Below are 24,514 nucleotides of genomic sequence, written 5' to 3'. Positions count from 1 at the left end.
CACTATCTCTGTCCCAAAGCGTAGTACCCGTGCCACTCCCAGGCCAGCTGCATGAAATTAGCCCCCTCCTCGTGACACCTGGGACATGAGTTGGGTTTATCTGGAGCCGTGCAATTTATTCTCTCCGGTATCATGTATGTACAATGTGCATAATTATAGTGAATAAGCCAGATGCAGGCATTACTTGAGATTGTGTGTGTGGGTGCCCACCATCTACCAGTCCCGGTCTCCCAGAGGTGCCAGTGTTCTGTGCTGCAAATGCCCTTGGGAGAGGACCAGTCGCATCAGCCCTCATGGCCTTATACAACCTGAGATATGAGGCGCCTGCTGTGTAAGAAATTCTTAATTTTATTCTTGTTACTTCTGATATGAAACACAGCCAACGTGTTTCGTCCCATAGACAAAGGGACTTCTTCAGGGCATTGAGTTGTAAACAAAATCTAGTCTTGTTCCTTATACCAACAGCTCATTCCGCTGTATAAAGTAAGTAACCCAGTATGTGTGGTATGATGCAATGCTCCTTCGATTCATTTAGTGGATTTTGTTCTCAGCATTACATAAGGGTCTGTTCTCCTCACAGTAACCCAGTACGACATTATGGTGTTCTGTTGGCTTGCAAATAAGACTTATTTGACCTGATACAGGGAATGATCAGACAGAATAAAATAAAATAAATCTTCCTTCCACAAATTGTTGCTGTGACTTTTGCGCTTTTAAAAATACATTATTGGACATTTTTGGACATTTTGAATCGAAATATGAATTTGAGGCCTATCTGTATTTTTAATTGATCCTATGACTAGTAATTCTTGTGGTGCTCCTTCTCACAGTGTTTAGAGATTATCTACAAAGGGGTTGGAACGGGTAGGCCAAAGAGGAGGAGGGTACCTTGATCTTTGACCAACTTTGAGTGCAGCTGTGCATATCACAACCATTCCATTGTGTATGTTTAGGTTGTACCCATTATATTAGCCCTCTTTTGAAAAGTCTATTTTCATTCACTACAAGAATAGCCACACCCTTTCAGTCTCTGTGATTGGCACACTTCACCTACAATATGTACTCTCTTGCTAAAGCCCTTTCACAGGGCAGCTAGAATATTCACTCTTTTATACACAGCAAGTTTCACAACTGCTCTAGAATAGCCGTCTTCTCCCAGCTATTGGCATCACCATCGTACTATACCCAGTGCATCCACCTTTTCCTGCCTATAATGTATCACACTGTAGCCAGAACATGGACATTGCTCATGAAGCCCCAGAGGCCTCAAACAATTCGCGCAGAGGTTGTGTTCCTCTCAACCCCTGGGGACTGCAACACAACACACAGCCATATGCATTTTCCTCCCTTTGCACATAGTATTGCATCAAGGAGATAATACTTATTCCACCGCATGCCCGTACTTAAAACAATTGTATTTGGCCTGTAAACTCCTGATCCTAACTCTTGTTTTGTAAGTGAAGGTCTGTGGTTACCGTAAGAAATATTCAAATATCGTTCATCCTACGGACATTTGATAAAACAACCCTTATTCCCAACACACAGAAGCCTGCATTTCGGGATATTTATCTGGCCGCTACCATTTATCTCGAAATGAAACCACTGCTTTTAACAGCTCTAATCCTTTCAATAAATATTTTTTCCCTCATTTTTCTCAAGGTCTTTGAGGAGATTGTCTTCAGTCAGCTCCCCACTACCTAACTGCCAAGGGGAAACATCCTTTACAACGAATGTTTTACAACGCGGTACCATTGCCACGCAAGTTTTACAACGAAAGTCGTTACAACGACTTTCGCTGGAGGGCACTCTAGGATAGGGAATAGTTTAATTTACTATCCAACACCTTCCCTACTATCCACGGGGACTGGAGTTGGATTAGTAATTAAACTATTCACTATCCAGCGTCCCCCAACGCAAGTCTTTGTAACGACTTGCGTTGTAAATCCTGCGTCGTAACGGTACGCGTTGTAAAAGCACGCGTTGTACCGTCATACATCCCTACCAAGAGCCTATATGGTCACATGCAATCTTGCTATAGCAGAATGCCCTTTATGAAAGCTGTTTTTGCCTACATATTTAATTGTATCAAATCACCCTTCTTACATCCTACTTATTGTTGACTTCCTGGCATCTTTGCATTAGCCAGCACACACTTTTCATTTGCAATACCTGGTATATTGGTATATATGATTCATTTATTTAAAAGGTTTTATATAGCGCTACTGCACCCAAGAATATTAGAGCGCTTTACAGGGTACTTAACACAACATGAGAAAGTCAGCCAGCAAACAGCAAATTTTAACATAGACTAGATGAAAAAGCCCTCCAAGAGCAAGAGTAGGAGGAGTGGTAGGAAAAGGGATTGTAGAAGACTGCCACGAGTAAGTGGACAGAAAGTACAATAGGAATTCGGGACCCCAAAATTAGTTACGAAGCAGCAGCATGAGGTTTTTCTTGAAAAGGGGGTAGGAAGGGGTTGCAACGCAGGTCTTTGGGAAGAGAATTCCAAATAGATGGGGCATTTCCTGAGAAAGAACATGATTGAGTCTTTTTGCTCTGAGGGGGGATTAGGACAAGGGCGTTGGTGCTCCTCAGAGATCTAGAACAACCTGCTTTTTGGAGTTTGTCAGAGAGGTACGAGGGGGTGTTTTGGTGAAGGGCTTTGTGAGTAATACACGCAATCTTGTAGGTGGATCTTCCTTCAATTGGGAGCCATTTGAGATTTTTGAGGACCGAAGAAATGTGCTCATAACGCTTACTGTCAGAGATCAGTCTGGCCGCCAGGTTGAGGACAGATTTAATTGGGTCAAGTTGGACTTTGGGGGTGCCAGCAAGGGTGGCGTTGCCGTAGTCAATTCTGGAAAGGACAAGTGATTGCACAATGGTTTTAAAGTCATCAATTGGAATAAAGGGTTTGATTTTTTTTAAATGATGTAGAGTGAAGAGGGCACCTTTAGCCGCGTTTTTAATATGTGGGATAAGATTGAGATTCTGGTTGACGCTGATGCCAAAGGATTTGACAGAGTTGGAAGTGGTGAGAGGGCAATTGAGTGCTTTGATATCGGCAATCCAGTGTTGGATAGGCAGAGGGTTGTTTTGGGGAGCAAAAAGGATGATTTCAGTTTTTGGGGGATTTAGTTTGAGGTGGTTAAAATGGAACCAGGTTTGAATTTTGGTCAAGGCATCATTAAGATGTAGGATGTCGTTGTGTGATTTGATCTTGTAGTATAATTGCGTGTCGTCGGCATAGAGGTGGTAGCTAATTTTAGCTTGTTTGAGAATAGTAGTGAGGGGTTCCATGAAGAGGTTAAAAAGAGTAGGAGAGAGGATAGAGCCTTGTGGGACACCCAGAGAGACAGGTACAGGGATGTGGAATTTTTTAAAAAATTTACTTGTCCAAGGGACAACATGCTACAGAAATCTACTTGCCCTGAAAAGAAACCAACTTGCCCAGCTTATTGCTTAATTCAATTAGATGAGCTTCCAAAGAAAGTGCCTATTATTTGTAGTGGAGACTATGGCACTATTAACTTTACACTGTGACGCTTTTGACTTGATGGGGTAAAACAGTATCTGTTATACATTTACTTGATGTGTATGTACTGGAAAAAAAACGATATTACATATACTTTTTGCACTAGGTATTGGCAAATAAAATACAGTAACAAACATTGTAGACCCAAGCTGATCTCCACAAAACATCTGGGATCCAGCCCTAAGTCAGAGATGGACATAAATGTCATTCTTCAGTATGCCTCAACCAGAGCTATGTTTTCTTCAGTAGAGGAAAGGAGAGTTTTTCTAATTCATCAGTGACGGACAGGAGTAAGAATTCCTTTCTTCTTAGGAGACAGTTCTGCATATTTCAGTCAAATTAACATCCAAGGATCATCTCACATGATTTGAAAGATTTTCATGTGGGTGAGTGTGACATTGCAACACATAATAGTAATAAAGCTAACTCTTGGGCCTGGGCCCACAGTTGAGCAAGCCGCCAGGGAAGAAGGCTCAGGTTTATGCCTAAGGTACGGCAGTCTTACTAGCAGTCACAAAGAGAGGCAGTGTACCATTAAACTTGGTGAGGAGTCAGTAGGCTCTTGAACAAAGCCCAATATGTATTACAGATTCACAAAAAGGATTTCCAAGTCTTCCCATAAGAAACAGTTGATGGAAAGTCTTGGAAGGCTGCAGTAGATTCCAGAACCATTTACCTTACCTGTGTTAGCTAAGTAAAACGTACACACTAACAGGTTGTGCAGCAATGGAAGTCCGAAATGACTAAACCCATGCAAGTAGCTAGTATCAGGGCCAAGGATGTAAAAATCCTTCTCTTGTGAATCTTGTCAGTCCTGGCAGGATTGTAATATCCCATTATACAAACTTCAAGGAATCTAGTCTATGAAAATGCCTTGGTGTGCTCGTGATGAACAGCAGACTAAATCTCGTTATAACTATGGATAACATATTAGAAGAAATGGCAGCGCTTTCAAAACAGCTGTGGTTTCAGTTGTGAGGTTTCACCAGCAATACTTGCCAAAGTGCAGTGGCATAAATTCTGCAGCAAATTTAACACAAAAATTCCACAAGAGGGAGAGCTGCAAAATTAGTGTGCATGGACAACTCAATGTCATTTTTAGTAAGCTCCTAGCAGGAGTGGCCTGCATTTACCACAACCTATATTCTCCAGTGAGGGTAGTGTGCCCGGTAAGAAAATACAGATCACTTTCTCCAGGTCAATTGTAACCTCGTCAGACATAAGACAGAGAACAATAGACATGTTTTCCTGATCTACTTTCAAAGGAATCAAACAGGGATCACGTCTGCAGGGTGATCTGACCCTAAGACCACTTGCTTACCTGCAGGCTAACAAGAAATTGACCCAGAGTCTGGCATTTCTAGAATCAGATACACTATGGTTTAGGCAGGAGCCCAGGAAGAAGAATGAAGAAGGTGGCTGGTCGGAGAAATCTCTAAGCAAAAAAGCTTAAAAGATCATGTGTCCTCAAAACACTCCTCAGCTGTTGAGCGGAAGGTGATTGAGAGGATGCTGGGGCATGTTGTGGGCCTGGATTTGGTGTTGGGAAAGGAGAGACCAGCCATACATGGGCTTGTGAATCTGTTTTACATTGAGCTTTGAATGTCAGGAGACTGGGTAACTCAGAAAGAATTTTGATACGTTATTGTATATGTAAGACCCCACAAACACCTTTAATAAATAATGGTGTGTTGGAGGGTAGGAAGTTAATATGGGGAGAAGTAGAGATGGGGAGATTGGGAGTTTTAGGGAATTTACAGGACAGGAAATGACACAGGAAGGTATCTGGGTTGGAGGTAACTGTATATGCCACATATAGTAGTCCTCATATTTGTATGAGGAGGTTACACTAGCTTCCAACATCCAAAAAGTGACTGCATCCTCAGCTTTTCAAACTGTGGCAGTGTCTTCCCGAGGACAGCAGCTAAAGAACAAGTACAAGAGACCAGAGATTTTGTTGTAGAGCCTGCGCACTAAAGTAGGGAGGGTAAATGCAAGAAATGGGTTCTGCCAGTAAATCATATGATCCAGGCACGCCTTGACACACAATCATGTGACACTCATGTCATAAAATGTATGACAAAACCAAAGACACTTCAAGACATTCACATCACAATCAGTGAAGAGAGGCAGTTTTGAGGGGTTCTATAGATGGGTAAGGGAATACATGGAGAGCCACTGGAAGCCAATCAGGACTGAGGGGTTACGCATGAAGCCAGGGATGTCTTGATGGAGTTACACCGGCAGCCTGTGCTAGAGTAAGATTTATAAAGCGAGCCAGTAGTGGCCCAGGGATTCTCAGCTAAAAATGCCTTAAGTGTCCCTGAGAAGCTGTTGATGGCTTTGTGGTTACATGGGGTGTTAGGCTGGTGTCCGGAGAAGAGTGAGGGATAATTGAGAGGTTAGCCATAGAATTAGAGAAAGGTGGGGCGTTTAACAGGGAACTACAAAATAGCAGTAGGCTTTAGATAAGAAGAAAGAGAAGAGTTGGAAGTTGAAGTCCTAAAGGCATGGTGAAAGGGTTACACTAGGAACTAGAGATGGGAGAAGGGTTGGGGTTGATGGTGTGCAAGAGACTGGAAAGATGTGGATAGAGATGGTTCAAGAATTTGCTATGATGCATGAGTAGATAGATGTGTTAGACGTGGATAAATATAGTGGAGGTGTTAGGTAGGGGCACGGGCTATTTTTGATGCATTCATTGTTTTTTTTTTTTACCAAAGCTGGTAGCCTCTGTAAAGAACACTACGTAAATGCATCCATTTTGTTTTCTGGCTACTATCTTACTGAATTCCTATACTGAGCATTGAAATGTTGGTTCTTCCTTTATCAATGGTCTTCAAACTTTAAAATAAAAATAAAAACGGGCCCCCAAGTGTTTTTAACGATTATTCTAATACATTCGCAATGTTTAAATATTTCTATATGTTTAACATTTGAATATTGCAGTTAAGATGTACTATCCTTTTAAAAAAAGCAGTCAAATACACGATTGCCATACATTCTGTTCTGGTTAGCCAGGCCTTATTAAAGTGTAAAAGTAGTCACAGTGAGGATATCAGTATGTATCCTTGCTGCCAGATTAGCAATCAAACGAGGGAGCTCCTTTTCTAATGCTGCCCACTTAACTACAATGTGTGATCTTGGGCAAATGTTCTATTCTACTGGGAATCTTCCTTTACCTGTCAAAACTGCTTGCACTTGGCTAATGCCTTTGTGTTATGCTTAACAGCTTGGCATTTACATAAGCTTACGTAACTACTTGAGAACACAACACCACCATTTTTAAAACATTATTTAAATGGTTTTCTTACTGAGACCTAAAGTTTTCCAGCTTATGTCCCTGTGAGGATTGGGAGTCGCCTATATTGACAGCAGCTGTTTTTTGCTATCCTGCCTCCGCAAAGGTATGCCCTGCACTGAAACTCCTACAAAAGCTGTTCAGTGTGTTCAATATATGGCATTAATGGAAAATGTACTATCGGAAAACTGTCTACAGGTAAATCTTCAAAAGTATGCACTATGTTTTCATGTTTTCTTTAGCATACCTTTTGTTTATAGATGCTGCTAGAGTGAAGTACGGCCTAACAAATCGTTTTCACAAAGCACCTGGTTTTCTACTTATTACACTAACTAAATAAAATGCAGGCAAGCAGGAAGCACAAGAGGGTAATGGGAAGCAGTAGCGTTTGCCTCCAACATCAGCTCAGATGTGACAGTCACAGAAAGTAAAAGATAACGGAAATGCCCACTATGAGCAGACTTGTGTGGACTCCAAGAGGCCCAGGGAGGAAAATGCCAGAGATATGCCCGCCTGGCAGACTTTGATGATTCGACAAGGCCCAGAGGGCGCAAGGGCAAGAGATAAGGCCCAAGGAAATGCATGAGGAGGAGCAAAGGTAATCGGGCAAGAAACTGAGGAGCAGAACTGAGAGGGCCTCCATTCCTCTCCTCCCCTGCTTTCCTTTCTTTTATTTGGCAGTCCGATGCAAGCATCCTGCTCCATGACGTGTGATTAATAGTCTGCAAAAAAAGCCGCTCGATTTTGCATTTCAACAATCTTAATTTCACAACGGCAGTCTCGAGCCCATACAAATAGTGACTACAGTCAGAGGCTTTCAGCGAAAAATAGGCCTTAAATCATTTTAGTTACTGAAGGCATCTGCTTCGGATTTCATGATTAGCGGTCAGCCGGTGAAAGTAGCAGTTCTGTCCCTATTTGAACTAATATCAAGTCTGCTTGTCCTTTGGACAAAAAAAACATTTGAACCTCTTGCCCTGGTAATAAATCTAGATGTCTCGGGCGTCGGGCGATACAAATTCCTCCTCCCTGCAGGTAGTGGTTTGGAGAGGCAACCATTCAGTTTAATTTGTTGGGTTCTGTTATGGAGATAGGAGGTGAACCATTTGAGGACTATGCCATTTAAACCGGAGCAGTCTTTGAGAGTTTTCATACGGGTGAGATGGTTAACAGTATCAAATGCCGCGGAGAGGTCAAGGACGATGAGGAGGGAGGATTCGCCTCTGTCCAGAGAGCGGTGATGTCATCGGTAATGTTGAGCATCGCAGTTTCCGTGCTGCATCCCTTTCTAAAACCAGATTGGATATCCAGCCTTTCCCCCTCATTATGCACCTCTTCCCTTTGGACATCATGTCATCATTCGGTTTTGTATGCTTTCTCTTTTTCTGGTGACACATTCTATCACTCCTTCCCTTGCCTCTGGGCTCACGTCACCACTTTCCTTTTGCCTAGGTCTCAGTCTGAGGTGCTACATAACTTAATGCTCAAATCTGTCAAAACCAAGGTCACTGTACTCCAAAAACTCCTATTCTCCCAAAGGCTTTCCCTACCCACTCTCAAAAGCCTGGATTTGTCCAGTAAAGGATCCCCCCCCCAGGCGCATAATGTTCGATTATTTGTAGCTGCAAAGCTGCTCCTCAGAGAAAAACAAGTTTCTTTATATATAACATGATTTTCTACCCTTTCCTTATACCAAATAACATATAAATAAGCATAATTACAGAAAAATACATCAGAACTGCAATGAGTTTTTTTACATTGACCACAACTGATGTTTGGGTTGAGGGTCCATATGCACATCCATTGTACCTTAGTTCTTTTCTAACATGCAATAGAGCAAGTCCAAAGAGCACCTTTTGTGTTTTACACAAGCTTTTTTATCTTCTAGAGGCACCCTTTCTCTTCAAAAGAATTTTTTGGCGGACATATCTCATATATGCTCATATGTACTAAAGTTTTTGTGAGTCAAAATTAGGCTTTCTCGGTCTTCCTTGATAGCACCCCCAAAAGGAGTTGGCAGCCTTTCTGTCAAAGATTGTAGTAGAGAAGTGCTCTAGCATTAACAATTGTGAGATGTGTACCTTAAGTATATTGTGGTAGACAAAAAGGAAAGAAAAAAAAATCTAGATCCCAACAACTGTCTAAAATAAAGGTTAAACATTGTAATTTGCAGCCTCAATCTCTGGCAATTCTAGTCAGCTGTGTCCGGCAGCATACTTCCACTTCGTGGTCAAGAAGAATGATCTCAAATATTGGTTAGTGTGCATTTCATTGGTTGTATTGCAGACTGTGGGTCCAATGTGCCAATATCTGTTTGAAAAGTAGCATGTGCAAATTGGTTTACGAACAGGTTTGCAGTGAGATCTGTGTACAAAGTGTCTGAACTGCAAACTTCCCAGGCACAGGATGCCGCAAAGCCACCTACCTAATGAATGTTGATTAGGTAGGTTGTTGTTTGTGACCACTACAAATGGCTATGAATTAGTGTGGCGACCTGCTGTTAGCCCAAAACCGGTCCCAGGATGCTTGTTTCTGGTCCAGGGAAGACATGGCCTAGCAGTTCTGGCTGGACTGTTCCCATGAGGCACAGGACCAAGACTGATTTGCATATAGCTGTGTCTGAACTGGGGTAGCGAAGTGAGCTAAAGAATGATGATGAATTCAAGCCAGATCTGTGACTAGAGGGAGAGTCTGAAAAGTTTCATCGCTCTGTCCATCATCTCCTTGTGTTTGGCCTGCAAAAAGACGACAGACCACCATGCCTTCATTTTCATTCCCATATGGGGAAAGCCCTTGTCCATTAAATGGACATGCTGCTTTTTTCATTTTTTTTTTAAAGAAAGTATTTTTACCTAGAGTTCGGCAGAGTTTCAGACCTCCTGCCTGACTGTCTGTATTTTTCCAGCGAGGTTTAAATCATTGCTTTAAAAATTCTTCTTGTTTAAGCCAATTTTAATTTCCTTTTATGCCACTGGGCTGTAAGGAGTCTTCACTTCCAGGATGCCTTATCTTTATTTTATTTTTTTAGTGCTCTCTGACGTTATTTCCTTTTTTCCCTTGTAATCCATAGGGTGCTTGGCCTCTTATTTTACACTGTGTTGTTAACCTTGATAGCAGGCGATCTGTCTTGCTTTTTCTTCAGAACACCTGAGCAAGACTTAAACATACCAGGACACAACGTGAACACTCTTCACAATACGACTTTACACACTTTAGAGTGCCAAAATACAACCTAAACAAAGCTTTACAATCCTTTACCAAATAAAGGAGAATATTTATTGCAGCCAGTTCCTATATATCAAGTGGCTTTAATTTACTTGTAAAACAAATGCATATAGTGAATCTATATACACAAGAATACATGCATAGAAAGATAACTATGTGCACAATAGTAAATAATTAGAACTTGAAATACTTCACTGGCTGTCTGTTTAGCATCATCCTTGCCAATACGACATGGGGAACCAGTTGACAGTCTCAAGCAGGAGGTCTAAACCAGGGACAAAATCCATGGGCAACTTGTCCACTCCCAGGAGAGTTCCCGTCAAAGCGCCAAGAGGTCTCTGTCTTTTACTAACAGGAGAGTGAGTTCTAGAGGCTCCCTTCATCTGCACTGTAGGTGCTGTCTACACTCTCTGCGTCAAGGTCACTAAACAGAGCTGGCCATGCTCCAATGAGTGCTGAGGCAGAATTCTTCACTTTCTCATCTGTGGACACTGTACGCATCCCACACTGTCTGTTCTAACATTTATATCCCTCTTGGTGAAGTGAAAAACATAAACAATTCTGTGTGCACCTGTAACCTGGGCCTGCCTGTGTTCGCAGCTTAAAGGGAGGGTTAAACAGACACAAGGTGAAACCGTGCTCACAAAATGTAGCATAAACGATCTCACAATGTATCAGTGCAGTAGCATTACACACCACCGCTTGACCATTGACCAATAATTAGCATAACTCATAGGTGTGAAAGTTATAGCTCTAGGATGACACTAGGATATAAAGTTTAGCCACACATTGCATACAACAAATAGTTATCAAAATTATAATAAAAATGTTCTCCAAATATAGCGAAGTTGCCCAAAATCAGGTAATGATCCAAATATCCAGTCCCATTATCCCTTGTCCACATCTTTTTTTCACTCCCTTGACTAATTCATGCAATTCATTAAGATGCGAATGGATGGGCCTGGAATGGTCAGATACATTGGAAAAAAAACTCGATCCATCAAAATCTGCACATCCATGGTTATGTTTTAAACATAAACAGTCAATAGCAGTCTTTTTTTGGAAAGCTGCTTTTCTTATTCCCTGAACATCCAGTAGCAATTTGGCTAAAGGAGGAGACGTTTCATTTATATTATTCACGATTAAACGTGCAAGCTTGTTTATTATCCTGGTGTTATACAGAGTTAACCCAGGAACGCCTACTATGGATGTAGCTAGACTAATATATTCAGTTGTGAATAACAAAATAATTTCAGAATCCGTTTTTAGACAATTGAAATGTCTCTCTGGCATAGCGAGAACATAAAGCTTAATGCAAAGTAAACATCATAAGTCCTAAGTGTGTTAAGGCATGTGGTCCACCAGTCAGGTTTGCTGGAATGTTGGTGTATGATGTATTGCCATATGAAAAAAGAGATCCCTTGGGTCTTGTTCCTTTCCCCTCAACTCACCCAATTCATCTACTGCCTCAAGCACCTGAGACAAGGGTTTGCCTGTTTGATTAATAAACAACGTCATTGTAACCTGTTTGTAGGCCAAGGGAGCTAAACAAATTATCTCATTTCACACTAACAACCCTTTCATCAAATAATGAGGAGCACCCATGAGAATTGCAATCTTCGTTACATCCTCTTTCATTCACTGCAGTACATTCTTTAGTGTAAACCAGGGCTTATCAGTTGGCGGCCAATCTGATTCAGTTGAGTATTTGCGTGAACATCCTTCTGCTGCCAACCGCAATAAAGTGGTCTGCGCATTTCAATGAAATTCTTAAACTTAGAAGAATTCCATCCATCGCAGCATTAAAAAAAGAAGCGAAATTGTTCTATATGAAAAAATTTCTACAATAAGTCCTGGCAGCAGTGCCTATGGATATAATCTCTCCATGCTTTGCTTCCAGTCATACGTCAGCATCTGACTTCACACACATGAGAGGGTATATCTGTAACTCATATGGTGGTATGATTTAATGCGCTTCTGATATATTTGTTATACGCTTCCCTGAAGAGCACTGTTGTTAAGAGTTTGTATTCTGCAACCTATGGTTCTAATGTTGAAACACCTCTGTAAAGCGCTCTGATACCCCTCGCAGGGTCATGTTCGCGCTATAGAAAACACAAAATAAATAAATAAATAAAATCTTGCACAACAGGGTCACTGCTTAGTAAACAAAACTTCATGATCTAAAATGCACTCACTGTGCAACTAAATTAAGCAAGCGCACCATCCGTGCAATTAATGTTTCACCCAACCTCTGCCAAATTCTGTCTACATCACATCTCTAATCTGCTGTGTGATATCCTCCAAGGATATCGGCACAACCCCCTGTGGATTTTGTGTATGTGTTGCTGTAACTTTAGCCAGTGTATTGGCTGTTCTTGGATGGTTTTTCGATCATCATTCTGACTAATATCCTAAAAACACTCCTCCAGAAACTGACAATCTGATGAATCCATATGTTACAATCCCACTGCTCTGGATTCCACTTGAAACCAGTCTTGGCAATAGCCAAAAGCGCTTTTTTCTCTTGTTAACCCATCCTCTACACTTTTTCATTTATATTGTGCCACACGAATCGCCGTTTTTTGATCATAGGCTGATAAGTTTCCAACTTAGATTTCAACAATCAATTCTGTAATGACTGCATTACAGAAATATTCTTGGCTTCCACTACCCTTTTTACAATTCTTCACTCTCCTTTTCTAACTGAATATATTTTTTCTGCATTTTCCTGTTAGCATTTAAGAGGGTTCATCCTCTTTGACCCAGTGTACAAAATTATTTTCCTTTTTCAATTGGCACCTTTTGCAGGCAAATTAATACATCTTCACTCCAATTCTCCCTCAACCCAGTAATATGCGACCATGAGCCAGCTGACTATATGAATTGAATTCCCATCCTGGTATTTCATTTGGTATCTGGGAACCTACTTTAACCCTTTCGATGCTGATGACGAGCTCAGCTCGTCATGATGCACAGTTGAGCTGTGCTGATGACGAGCTGAGCTCGTCATGAATACATACTAAGAGCAATTTCCAGCACAGGGGGGGAAAACACCTAGCAGCCAAGGTGTTAACCATTTTTGTTTTTCTGCCAAACGTGCTGCCCCTTTCACTTTGAATCCTGCAAGTGACGCCAAAATGTCTTGCTGTTTCTTCAGAACACCTGAGCAAGACTTCAAAATACCGGGACACAACGTGACACTCTTCAAAATAGGACTCTAGAGTGCTGAAATACAACCTAAACAAAGTTCAACTCTCATTTGGTAAATAAAGGGGACTTTTTATTGCAGCAAGTTCCCATACATCAAATGGCAATAATGCACATGTAAAATAAATGCATATAGTGAATGTATATACAAGATTAAATGCCAGAAAGATAACTATGTGCACAAGACTAAATAATTACAACTTGAAATACTTAACTGGCTGTCCGTTTAGTATCCTCCTTTTCAGCATTTCTGGGGAACCCGTTGACAGTCTCAGGTCGGAGTTCTCATCCTGGCACAAAAACCCTGGGCAACGCGTCCACTCCCATGAGAGTACCTGTCAAAGTCCCAAGAGTTTTTCATCTTTATACTCTTTACTAACTTGGAGAGAGATTTCTAAAAGGCCCACCCCCTCCTTTCATCTGCGCTGTAGGTGCGGGCTACACTTGCTGTGTCTAGGTCACTAAACGGAGCTGGTCTGGCTCCGTTGGGAGCTGAGGCAGAAATCTTCACTTACTCATTCTAGGATAATGTACACATTCTACACTGTCTGTTCTAGCAGCTTATCTCTCATGCTAGGTGAAGTGAGAAACATAAACAATTATGTGTGTGCAAGTAACCTTTGGCTGCCTTCATTCGCAGCTGAAAGGCAGGGTCAGACAGACTCAAGAATAAACTGTGCTCACAAAATGTAGTTACAGTAAAATTGAGGGAATGGTCAATACACGCTTACAATGTATAATTATCTTTAACATTACACTATCATAGTAATCAGTTTGAGTTGGACCTACTGCCTGAATTGCACTATTAAAGCGTCTTAATTGTGGCTGCAGCATAAATGCCGACAAATCGTGTCAGAAAGCTTTGCTGGATGAGACACACTTAGCATGATATGTATTTTGTCATTTGTAACACTTGCTACATTTGCTACATATCTTCCAATAGAGCGTATAACAGCAATTAGATGCACATAAATGCTGCTTCTGCTAATATACGAACTGGTAATAGCAAATTGAGTTGCAGTAATTCTGACTTGCCAACCTACACTCTACGGGTAGATTTTCCTCACTACTCAAACCCATGTGCTGTATGGAGCCTAGTGATGTGCAAATCAGGGGAACAAACGGGAGTCTCACCAGACTTTTCTTGGCCATAGTTCACAAGGATAGATTAGTATACAGATTACCTCAGAACATGCCAGAATTGGTGTAACCACCAATCACTGAGACATTCTGAACTATCATAATACATCTGTTCATACATTTTTATTGAAAGTGAACTGTGCCACTAGGGAACGTATAGAGTTAATAGTAAATCCTTATACATCAGCAAAAGCATTATTAGTAATATGAACATTAAGAAAGTGCCTAACATCTATTACATTTACTGAAAGTCTGTACTATATTGTCTGTATGATGGTTAGAAATGTATTTCAAGAAGCCCCTCCACGCATCTCCCTATGGCAGCCAGAATAAACTCACCCATGGTTTTTAGGTCTCGCGACCTATCGATGCGCGCAAGCGCATCGAGCGGAGCGAGAATTCAAGTGGCGAAAATCATCGTCAAACCAAGGGCTTTCAGCCCCGCGGTTTTCATGCAGTTCACGTGAATCACGTGATTTAAACATGCACGCGCATTGGCAGCATTTCTCCTGCAGGCTCGCAAAAGGCTCTCCTCCCTCCCCACATCAAAGTCATCAATCACCCTCCCACAGGCTTCCCCAGCGCTGCCGCGCCCCCTGCTTCACGGCCAGGCCATCTGTTCCCTGCCAGACCTCTCACACCTCCGTCACAGCATGCCTGTGTTCTTCAAAGGCTTTCAGTTTCGTCTCCTTTTAAAACTTGTTCCCTGCTTGCCTCTCCCCCGCCCCCCCAACCCCCTCCCCCACCACAGCAATGCCGAGGGCTGGTTTCACTTTCAGCACGGAAGACTTGCCTGCTTTGCCAACGCTTGTTTTTTATTTTTTTTATTGAATGCTTGTTTTTCTACTTTCATAAACAGAGTGGCTTTACCGAGCATTTAGATTTTTCTTATCCTGCCATTGCACACGTTCTCCCAGGCATGCAATATCATGGCTTAGGAGTTGAGGAGTCACCTCCACAGCAAGGGAACCCTGGGGGCCCGCCGTGATTTTTCAGACCCACCCCCTACCTGCCCACTCCTCCCCCCCACCCTATACCAGGCAGCGGATGTGCTGAATTGAACACAAAATACTTTCAGCAGCCTCGAAAGTCTGCAACCAGGCAGTGCCCAAGCCAAGCATAGCTGCAGCTGCTGTCCCTGGCTACCCTTAACTCAGGTCCATGGCTCTGCAGGTAAGCTAAGTCATGCAGTTGCGGTTCCGCCAGGAACAGCCCAACACAATAACAGTAGTTACGGGCTACTGTCCCAAGGCATCTCATTGGCTGCCCTACACCACATTCCATGGAACGCGCGAGTCTGTCTCGCTCGCACCGCCCCCGCTCCTGCTCAGACATCCCGTCCGCCACGCCTGTGAGTGGCTAAAGTAGCGTGGCTTTGCTGTGCAGCCGAACAGCGGCGAGGCCCCCTCGCGTGGCTCGAATATTTACCAATGCCTCTTCTGACTCCAGAGAGGAGGAACTCCCCACAGAGACGGCGCGCGTCATTACACTTGGGCACGTCTCTCAGATTAATAAACAATTATCTTTTTATCAAAAAATCCCATCCCAGTCTCTGCCGTCAGAAGGAACCCCAGATTTACACGTATCCAGTCCTCGAGCCTGCTGTGTTTGTTAAAAACATGTCATGTGTTTTGTTGATACGTTTTTTCTGATCTATTTTGTTATTACGCCGTTTCGTTTCTCAATGCTAAATTGGTTTCTTTGTGTTTTGTTTTATGTTTGTAGTTCACCTCCAAAACAAGTTTATATGTTTTAGTTCGTATTGGATTTTGTCTTTCCGTTGTGCTCTTTTCCTGCGCCAGGCCACATCAAAGACTCTGTGCCACTTTCACCCACACAGCACCACTTTCAGACACGCAACGCCACTCACATCCACGCAAGCCCACTATCACCCACGCAACACCACTCACCCACGCAACACCACTCACCCACGCAACGCCACTCACACACGCAACACCACTCACACACGCAACGCAACTCATCCACGCAACCCCACTCATCCACGCAACGCCACTCATCCACGCAACGCCACTCATCCACACAACGCCACTCATCCACACAACGCCACTCATCCACACAACGCCACTCATCCACGCAACGCCACTCACACATGCAACGCCACTCACCCACACAACGCCACTCACACCCACGCAAGCCCACTCTCACACACGCAACGCCACACTCACCCATGCAATGCCACTCGCACACGCAACGCCACTCGCACACGCAACGCCACTCACACACGCAACGCCACTCACACACGCAACTCCACTCACACACGCAACTCCACTCACCCACGCAACGCCACTCACGCAAATCCACTCACACCCACGCAGTGCCACTTTTACCCACACAGCACCACTTTCAGACACACAACACTCACACCCACGCAAGCCCACTCTCACACACGCAAGCCCACTCTCACACACGCAACGCCACACTCACACATGCAATGCCACTCACGCACGCAACGCAACTCACACACACAACGCCACTCACACACACAACGCCACTCACACACACAATGCCACTCACACACACAATGCCACTCACCCACGCAACACCACTCACCCACGCAACACCACTCACCCACGCAACGCCACTCACCCACGCAACGCCACTCACCCACGCAACGCCACTCACCCACGCATCGCCACTCACCCACGCATCGCCACTCACCCACGCATCGCCACTCACCCACGCATCGCCACTCACCCACGCATCGCCACTCACCCACGCATCGCCACTCACCCACGCATCGCCACTCACCCACGCAACGCCACTCACCCACGCAACGCCACTCACCCCCGCAACGCCACTCACCCACGCAACGCCACTCACCCACGCAACAACACTCACACATGCAACGCCACTCACCCACGCAACGCCACTCTCTCAAAGCCACTCACACCCACGCAGTGCCACTTTCACCCACACTGTGCAGTGCACAATAGGTCTCGCAGTAGGAAAGTTGGAGCTATTGGTTTTGTAAATGACAAAGCCCTTTATGTTTTTAAAATGAAAACAAAAATAAAAGGCATTGTTATTTGCAATTGTAATAGCTCCAACTTTCCTACTGCGAGACCTATTGGCAACGCCAGTGCTTGTTAGATGAGCATAAGTAAAGCAAGATTTCACTCTGGAGCAGATGATATAACATGCTATCATACAACAATTGTTCTATGGGACTCATTTGATAGGGAACCTCTTTTGTGCTTCAGACATATCCAATTCAATTGTACATTTCAATCCTTATTGAAAATAATTTGTAAAAGTACTGTACACTCTTTTTTTTTATTGACACAATTTCTTACACTGTCTTAAGAGCAAGGTAAGAAATACACAATATGATCATAATGCAGACGACACAGTGCTCAAATAGTGAGCATATATACTAAACACAAATAACAAGGCAAGAGACAGTACAAGCCCAATGGTTGAACAATGACTATTTCACGAGTAACTGGGTACTTCCTGAAGGCATTGCTTGAAAGTCCAGGCAGTTTAACAATATAATTGTTCAAATCCTGCTCACAGTTTGCCTCATAAGGTCAGCGGGTTGTAACACTTTTGGCAGGCTAAATCATCTGGGTGTTTACAAAGTGTCTACAGTCTTCATAGCTATTGGTGCCCAGTGGTCATACAAATGACGCATATAACATATCCTTATCTTAACAAAGGAACTCCAAAAGAACGTCAGTCGGGCAACCCCCCACAATTTTATAAATGTAATTGTTAATGTTGCCTCTCCATCGAATGCTAAAACAAATGATTGTGTTGCCCTATCTATTGAAAGTGGTTTAAAATTGTAAAGGAACTTCAAGAACCAGTTATTTGCAATCTGGACATTCATCCAAATTCTTTTGTAAACAGCCCTTAGTTTTTTATAGATACATTGACAAACATCAGAGCTGTTATTGAGGAATAAACTGTTGCTTTACTGCACCAGATAGATGTTCTCCTGAAGGCAAACATACAAGTCTCCTGGTTTTTTAAGACCCTATGCCTAGTTTAGAAATAGTTGCACCTATTGCATAATCAATACTACACTTAATGATTCAGCATAGCCACCCCTCAGGCTCTCCTTTGGACATTTGTCCTGATAAATATTTTAAGCAATTGCTGCCTTTCTTCAACACCGCAATTGGGACTATCCTGTCCGTCACTTAAAACGAGCCAGCTTCTTGTTGGAAGGATGCGGTGTTCTATCCTTAGTTTACAAAAACAAATTCCCTCTTGGAAACTGCTGACCCACGAAACTTCTGTCCTATTTCTCTCCTATCATTATTGTCCAAGATTTTAGAAAGAATATTTTTTTTCTCAGTTGCAGGACCCTCTTTTCTGGGTTGCTAACAAACTGGATTTTGTCCTTGTAGTACCGAATTGGTTATTCCGGTGCTGGGAGACCTTAGGAGGGTGAATAATGCCAGAGGTCCAGGAGCACTAATGCATCTGGAACACTCAGCAGCTTTCAAATCTACAGATCGTTCCATTCTGTTAACAAGTCTGTTCTTGATGGGTATAAGGGGCCAGCTTTATCTTGGTTAATCTTTTTAACTGACTGGAAACTCTTAGTTCAACCTCCTCTTTTTCTCCTTAGCCCTAAGGACCTCCGGTTTAGAGTCCCACAGGGTTCAGTCCTGACCCCACTTCTGTTTAACATAAATAAGCAGCATTAAAATTATTTATGTACATTAACCCCTTGGCTGTGGCGGTAATTCCGCCGCGTGGCTGGGGTGTGGGGGGGGGCCGCGCGCCGTCGCCATGCTCGTGACGGAACCACCCCGTCACGAGCCACGGGCGCGCTGTGCTTGTGACTGGGTGGTTCCGTCACGAGCACGGAAGGGGTTAATGACACACAATTGATATTTGGCGATGTTTCTGAATTAGAACATCTGGCATGTAAAAGAAAATTGCAGAACTGATCTGCGGTCCAGCCATTTTGCTCTACAAAGACTTTATGAATCCTCCTTTTCTAGCAGAGGGGATCCTCCAGGAAATCTCTGGGATTTTTGTCACAAGAGTATCTTACGAGGTTGTCTGCAGGAGTAGCCTAAACTGTCTTCCTCAGTAATCTCTGAAGAGTATTATTAATGCCCAACTCAATGTTCTGCTTCACACACATTATGTCCAGTATTGTGTTGTACATTTAAGTTTGATTTCAGTAAAGTACTCCTTTTTTCTCTCTCAAGGATTAAGCACTGGCTGGACTTACTAACTTGTATACATTATTTCACAGTACTGAGTCTCCAACCCCATTCAGTCTCCATGAGTAAGCTTTGGATTGCTCGATTTTGCTACACTAAAAGACAAATCCTGAAGGGGTGTCTTTGGTGCTCAGTTTTGGGCTTCATAGTAAGTTTAGCCTCAGGACTCCAATAGTAATACGTTCTGATAGACACAGTTTGTCCCCAGTAATCACCATCTCCCTGGGACTCCTGAAAAGGTTCTCACAGTGCCCTGAATCTAGACAGTTGCTCACAGGAAGTTAATCAAGCTTTTAGTTAATAATATTTCTTAATTAGCAAGTTACCACTTAATATTTTTCTATGCAGGCAAAAGGCAGCAAAATAAATAGAACAATTCTTTGAAAAACCCTCAACTTGTGTTAACTGTAACACGTTTAATGTCCCCTCCCTTCAAGCACCCTGGAGATTGCAAGGATCACAGGTCATAACGGTGTAAATGGTAACAATCACACCACACCTATAGTGTGCTCTCTTGTTTTCTGAGGAAAAGTGGAAGTCACTCAGTCATGCAGTGTGTAATGTACTTGCTTATGAAGTTATACTGATCAATGTTTTTCCGTTGACAGGATCTTCTGACGTTCCACAGCCTAAGCTGCCTTCACAGCACTACGGATGAATGTAGCCTGCAGAGCCCATTCCCACGTAGTACCACCAGCACCACTTCTTGGCGAACACGTTCCTGGGACATGTATGTCATGCCAGGCGCCACTCCAGCTTCCAGTCCAGTTCCAGAGACTTTCACCAGCACTGCAGAGCGTCATGCACTAGTGCCTCGCACCAACCCTGAAGCAACCTCTACTCCTGCACCAGCGCTTAAGCACAGCCTTAGAAGAACTCAAGCTCCAGAAAACCCCAGAAACAACAGAGATAGCCTTGCCCAAATGCCCCATCCAAGCCTAGGACAGAGCCTAAGCACCACTGACTGGAGAGTGAGCTGGGAAGACCAAGAACTTCTCAGGGCGAGTGCTGATCAGGGAAGTGGCAGAGCTCTACGTGGGGCTGAACCCTGGGTTGAGGGAGGCACTAGCAGCTGTATCTTTCACATAGATGGAGAATTAGACATTGAACAGATAGAAAACAATTAATATAGATGAGAATTAGACATTGAACAGGTAGAAAACAATTAAAGGAAAACTTGAAATGTGCCGCGTTTATGCAATGTCCTCGAAGGAGAAATAAAGCAAATGACATTCAGTGGTGGGACACTTTTAGAAGGCCTTGTTTGAAGAGATTCCACACCTAGTGTCAGAATACTGCTTTTGCCCTGCTTTTCCTAGTATATAGATTATAGAGATGGGAATTTAACCATCCACCCACCTGATATGGCAAGAAAAGACATAACTTTCTTTGTAGGTTAAAGTGCACAATGTATGCAGAGAGTATGTTCTTAGTGGAACTTCTAGGGAATGTTTGTGTTTGGGATAGCTCTTCACTCACCCCAAACTAAAAGGTTCTAAGAAACATTTAACATTCTGTTATAGAAAATAATCTCTTCTTTCTTGTAAACAATTTATATTGTTCCAAAAAATCCTTGTAGTCGCAGACAGTGCAACCTTTCTTCAACATATGGCCAGTCTCCATCCTCTGTAGCAGACTGATGTCCATCTTCCCTTGACCCCCTCCTTTAAATTCTGCCCCACCATACTGTCCCAAATCATTAACATCTTATTTATTTCCAAACCTGCCATCACTTAAGGAGGGGGGCATGTATGTGTATTATGGAAGACGGCAAGAAAAGAAAGTCAATGCAAGGGCCAGACAGTTCGAAGAAAGAACTTTCTGTATACAACAGCCATTTGGCTTGTTCTCAATCTCAGGTAGAGACTTTAACTGCATTTGCTTGGCACTTGGAAAGTCCCTGTTTACACCACTATCACTCCTAATGTTCCTTGTGTTTCCGAGGCTAGCATCTTGACTTAACACGTTTCCCTCCAATTCGAATGAGCACAAGTCCCGAGACCTTGTGGTCACAGGTTTGAGTTCTGGCAGGGTCAACTCAGCTTTTCTTCAGATAACTGTAATTCAGGTGGATAATAATTTAAATTATTTAAGTGCCTACAGACAAATCAAATTAGTATGTGAGTATATGAATATTCGTTATAATGTGGTTTACATTTGTGAAAGCACCCCCCAACCCCCAATTCACCCACCCAACAGTCTGACCTCAACGCTGGTAAATCCCCCAAGTACAGCATTTGATTTAGGCTCCATACGCAAGTAAACACCCATTCCATTGTTACACATACCTATGGGAATTCAAACATCCATGGTTGCTCCCATGCTCCTGCCAAGAAGTTTCCAGAGACTGGCATTTAAAATGTAAAAAGTACCCTCCCCTTACACAAGACCTCCACACAAATGCATCCCACTTCACTGGACTCAATACTTATAAAGCTGCCCCTGGCCTGAAGTTTGCAAGTCTGAGTTAAATACTTTAAACACCGCACACACCATTCACCATATTGGTCTTTAGCCTAAGGTCACCATTTCTAACCCCCCCCCCATCTTCCCTCCACACTTGAGAGAAAAAAAGGTTCTCCCCTTCATTTTAATGCAGGGTTGTTGGTAGCCTAACACCTAAGGATCCAAGAGTGTGTTGGCCTAGTGGAAAAGTAACTGAGACTAGCTAAGCAAGTCTCTTATTTATTAACCAGTAGGACCACTTCATCTGGGATTCTTATCTTCTCATAAAGTAAATGCAGACCACTGTGATGGGCACAGAGTATTTGATTTGCCTCAATGTGTATAATTGTGTTCACTAGCTACGGCCTGAGAGTGTTTTAATAATGTAGCCAATTCGATAACAAAGACCTTACCTGATAACTGAAACTATTCGATATGAGGTTGTTGAGGTCATACATTCCTATTTTTCACTTATGTGGGCATGTAGATAATACAGTCAAGCTGCGTCTTTAGATAATGCACCTTTTGCCCTGGACAAGAGCTTAGTCCTCCAGAAATGGATCGTACCTCTTGGACTCTTCTAGATTTTTATTTCATGTCAACTGCCTCTGATTCTTACTCTGCTCCTGGAAATCACTCTGCCCCTCCTTGTTCCAGAATATACATCTAAATGATGAACAATGCCACCCCTTGAGGTAACTACCTCAAACCACCCTCTGTGCTGCATGACATTTGCATTCTTCTGTTAGTTTAAGACCCTTAATTGCTGTCTCCTTTCATCATTGCCACCAAATTTATAAGCACGTTTTAGTGCTATTTCAATATTTTGCTGGGTCTCTAGTCTGTCGTTCCTATTTAAGAATTTTAAGTCTGTCGTCTCTGCATCCTGAGCAGTTATCTTTTGTTAAGGTGGAATGATCTAGAGTATTAAATGTCTATTCCATAATCTAAACTCTTGCGCAAAGCATGTATGGATGGTAGTTTTCTGTGCGTCTTCCTAAGGTACCTTCCGGTAATTCATACCAACATCGTGAACTGTACTTTATTTTAAAGAGTCGTTATTCAATAAGATAAGAAGCAAACTAGGTTTTGCTTTCTTTAGCACATATTCTGCAGTTTATATAGCCCCAGAAAATCTGTATGTCTTCCCAAATGGTCCAGAGGAAACCATTCAAGGCAGCAGTCTCCTTCATTATTGTTAATTTACCTTCAAGGTTAGAATAGTAATCTCAATGTGTGAATCTGAGATAGGAAAAAAAGGAAACTCAGCTGGTTAATAAGACATGATTTTACATTAGCTTAGATGAAAGGAGAGAGAGTGAGGATCAACAAAAAGCACAAAAGAGGGATCTTTAATACACAGTGCGCACATTAGATCATATAGGAGAACAGTAGTTTTCCTATTTGCCCTTTGAATCACATGATTGCAGGAATCTCACTTGTGTGTTTCTATATCCAACCAGTAATGTGAATTCTTCCTGGAAATGTTTGGAGCCCATTCTTTTCCTCAAGGGCAGCACCCCTTCAGCAGTGGAGTGTGAATATGCTGCACAGGAAGGAAACAGCGGGCTTGGGCCACATAAGGCCTACAGTAGAATGACTCAGACAAAGCACTTTCCTAAGGATCCTCTCTATGTTTTAACTTGGATTCCTCTCTAATTAGTCTCCTGACATTATAATGAATTTGGAGAATGACACCCAAAAACCAAGCTGTTGAGTTTCACTGTTGCCCTTTATTTAATTAGCATGGAATTCATGAAAGGTAAACAAAACCTGAACATTGTGTATGCACTTATGGCCGATTTGTAGCAGTAACTTGCAGCTGAACGCTTCAAAAACCTCTCACTATGGACAGCACAACAAATGCTACATCCACTAAAACCCCACGTTCTAAACAACATAATTAAACTTGTTTTTAATTTACTTCATAAAACCAAATGGTATAATCTAGTATTTAACTAATTGTTTAAAAAAGTCCTGTTTGAAATAAAATCATCTTTTACACGCAGACAACACCAAAATAAATGATATATAAAAAATACACAGTGGGTTACATTGCATACTATGGTCCAATAAATCATTTGGATTTGATATTTACAACCCATATTGTTCATATTGGTACCAGATCTTGGTGACATTGTTGCATAATGAATATATATATATTATTAATACACACCCCGTGTTGATCAACACTGTGTAGTTCTAGTTAGGTCACACTTTCCATAGGAAGAGTGTTTTTGGTTTTGCTAATAACGTTGGTGTTTGAAACATCTTCACAAAACCGTCCCCCCAAAAAGTCAGTCCATCTGATCTCCTTCCTGGAAAATTTCAGAGGCAAGAAAAAAATGGCAGGGGGGTCCCCAAAAAGCTTTTCCTTGTGCAGTTTCCATAAATAAAAGTAGACAGATATGAAAAAATGGCTGGAAAGAATTAAAACAAATGTGGAGGAAA

The 24,514-nt window shown here is 42.5% G+C and overlaps 1 protein-coding gene across 2 annotated transcripts in view; it reads left to right on the top strand.

Annotated features, from left to right (window-relative positions):
- The window catches only part of FAM53B (family with sequence similarity 53 member B), a 40,725-nt gene extending 16,621 nt beyond the window's left edge, over positions 1–24,104 (top strand). For both annotated transcript variants that reach the window (XM_086923001.1, XM_086923000.1), the window contains exon 4: positions 20,227–24,104. In XM_086923001.1, the coding sequence (XP_086779127.1) occupies positions 20,227–20,745 (519 nt within the window). In that variant the 3' untranslated portion in view covers positions 20,746–24,104. The remainder of the gene's footprint in view (positions 1–20,226) is intronic.
- The last annotated feature ends 410 nt before the right edge of the window (positions 24,105–24,514 follow it).

The sequence above is a fragment of the Lissotriton vulgaris genome, chromosome 5 (genome assembly GCF_964263255.1).
Source record: "Lissotriton vulgaris chromosome 5, aLisVul1.2, whole genome shotgun sequence".
Lineage (NCBI taxonomy): Eukaryota > Metazoa > Chordata > Amphibia > Caudata > Salamandridae > Lissotriton > Lissotriton vulgaris.
The sequence above is the reverse complement of the archived record's forward strand: the minus strand, read 5'-3'. Positions and strand labels throughout refer to the sequence as shown.